The sequence below is a fragment of the Palaemon carinicauda genome, chromosome 30 (genome assembly GCF_036898095.1).
Source record: "Palaemon carinicauda isolate YSFRI2023 chromosome 30, ASM3689809v2, whole genome shotgun sequence".
Lineage (NCBI taxonomy): Eukaryota > Metazoa > Arthropoda > Malacostraca > Decapoda > Palaemonidae > Palaemon > Palaemon carinicauda.
This window is the reverse complement of record NC_090754.1, coordinates 18,557,374-18,560,355: the sequence shown is the minus strand read 5'-3', so window position 1 is coordinate 18,560,355 and position 2,982 is coordinate 18,557,374. Positions and strand designations below refer to the sequence as shown.

Sequence of the window (2,982 nt, the reverse complement as noted above, 5' to 3'; positions counted from 1 at the left end):
CTAGTAGACTTAAAAAGAGAAGAATTGGGAAACATTTTGTGTTATCATGAGTCATTATTGTTTTTAATATCATTATTATTATTTATCAGAGTTCAAAAGATTTTTCTCTAAATACAATAATCAAATTCATTTAAATGATAACGTAAAATCAATAAACACTGTTATGCTTTATTCCCTAACTAAGTAAAAATTACAATTTATTTACATATGAAAATATGAAAAAAAAAAAAAATAGAACAAAAGACTCAAATGAAAAAATTAAAAACAAATTCCTAATCTGTTCCAGGTTTCGTCAAAGGTTAAGTATCTTTGCCATGATGGCCATCTGCTGGTTCACAGAAGTACTTTCTCTGAAGATCCCTCCCAAGGAGGCATGGTAAGGTCGCACCATATTTCCAAAAATGCTGTCATATATAGCCTATATATATATATATATATATATATATATATATATATATATATATATATATATATATATATATATATATATAAACACACACACACACACACACACACATATATATATATATATATATATATATATATATATATATATATATATATATATATATATATGTATATATATACGGTACATGTATATACAGTATATAAATATATGTATATAAACACACACATATATATATATATATATATATATATATATATATATATATATATATATTATATATATATATATATATATATATATATATATATATATATATATATATATATATATATATATATATATATATCCCACCATATGTCTGTTTTCTCAAATGGGGGTGACTAATCAAGCGATTCTTGCAAGCAGTTTCTTCGTTTCCATTATATTCAACATTGACAAATTACTTCCAATAATTTCTTCACACGCTCCATTATATACTTCTACAAACAATCATCTTCTTTTTCAAATAATCTATGAGTTGTATCCATATAAATCCTGAAATAGTTTTGGGAAAATGTAGTACATGAGGAAACTGAATGTTTACTTTGTATCTATTCTGTTTGAAGCAGATTTACGGAACCTGATTAGAGCATATGAAACTCATCATGACGGATGTCTAATCTTTGCTTTGTTAAACAATTGTCCCAAACTATTTGATATAAATCAATTTCAATTAAAAGCATAATTAATTACCATCCAATCTCATTTTGTATTCCCTTTCATTCATGCATCACCTTCTCCATGTAAAGTAAAACACGTAGTTCTTTTTCGCAAATTCGTATCATCGGTCTGAAGTTTCTCATGTTCCTTCCCTCACATAGTGTGTAACTCCCGGTTTCAAATTGCATCTCTGAAATTACAAGAGTATCCAAAATTCATGGGTGGATTATGACGAGATGTTCTTTGAATATCATCGGGGTACTTAAAATCATGAATAACATATGAAGTATACGATGCATACATATGCAGTACAATTAATCTAAGTCCTAAACACACATCTTACGAAGACATAAATACTTGCAGGGTGGTCACTGATATCCTAAACACTCTCCAAGGAGTCATCGTGTTCATCATCTTCATGGTGAGCAAACAGAAAAGGCAGCTAGTGCAAGCGGGTATGAAAAAGATATTCAGAAGGACTCTTCAGAAACTCAACAGCAACATGACTGAGAGATCCGATTAGGCAGATACTCCAGAGACCTCCAATGACACCACAGGCAGCACAGAGCAGTCAGCCAAGGAAATGGCAAGTATACCAGCGGGGACTCAACACTCCGGTTCTAACCGGAATAACCCTTCGCTTCTGGAAGCTCAAGAAAATAGCTTGGCCTATGGGCCCAGCAATGGCGTAGTTAATGTTGGTTACCAGCATGACGAGGAGACGACAGGTGTCGATGGGTCTAATAATATGAAAGAAAAAGATACCAATGTGTAGAACTTAAAGCCTTTCATAGACATGCCCAGGTTTCTTTTTTCTAAGTGCTGTTGCGTTTTGTGCCAAAGTAGAGACTCCTTAGTGAAGATTATTACAAGATCCCAGGTGCACTATAAATAGAAACGTCAAGGGAAAATAAGTAAGTGGTTGAATAAGTTGATAGATATGCCCATTTTTGTTTTAAGTGCTTTTGATATCGTGCCAAATTGAAACTCCTTGGTAGAGTGTAATACAAGATCCCAGATGTAGAATGTAGATACAGAAATTTAGACGTCAAGGAGAAAATAATTAAGTGGTTAAATAATGAACTGTGATGTCCATGAAGTATTGACCAACCTATGTCTACATCCTCATGGTGATAGTGACACTTAAAATGTGCTAAAAATATGATTGAAAAGGGCGTTGAAAACATATCTCTAGATCTTACCTAAGTGGTATATTTTGTAATGTGATAGAATGTTAGCTTATTTTCCATCAAATCGAAAAGACTTTTTAAATATCAATTTCGATTTCTCTCACATATTTTGACAAAGATATCATATTAATTGTTTACAATACCACACTCTCCATTTACTCCAAAATAATGCAATCCTGCAGTTCTCATCTTCTTGCACAGTAATTAGATGGTTATTTAAATTCTGGAAAAGCAATAATTAGCAAGATATGTTGAGGAAGGGGAAGGGGTTATAAAAAGAATATAGTTCGGTTTCCTCACTAAACGACTTGGAACTGACATGTCAACATAGTCAACCAAACAGAATTCGTGATGCCAGCGTACATAAACAGAAGTTCGTGATGCCAGCGTACATTTGATATACTGTATATTCAAAATATACTTAATTAAAAATGGATTAATTACTCAAAAGTGTCCATAAAATATGCAATTTACAATTATTGACACTTTTGAGTAATAACTCGATGTTTAATTTAGTATATTTTGAATATACAGTATATCAAATGTACGCTGGCAACACGAATTCTGTTTGGTTGACTATGTTGACATGTCAGTTCCAAGTCGTTTAGTGAGGAAACCGATCTATTTTCTTTTTATAACCCCTTCCCCCTTCCTCAACATTTCTTGCTAATTATTACTTTCCCA

At 31.5% G+C, this 2,982-nt stretch overlaps 1 protein-coding gene across 1 annotated transcript in view; it reads left to right on the top strand.

Annotated features, from left to right (window-relative positions):
• Window positions 1-2,432, top strand: part of LOC137623679 (probable G-protein coupled receptor Mth-like 1) — a 29,875-nt gene extending 27,443 nt beyond the window's left edge. The window contains exons 8-9 of the mRNA XM_068354508.1: window positions 287-376; window positions 1,472-2,432. Of these exons, the coding sequence (XP_068210609.1) occupies window positions 287-376; window positions 1,472-1,631 (250 nt within the window). The 3' untranslated portion in view covers window positions 1,632-2,432. The remainder of the gene's footprint in view (window positions 1-286; window positions 377-1,471) is intronic.
• The last annotated feature ends 550 nt before the right edge of the window (window positions 2,433-2,982 follow it).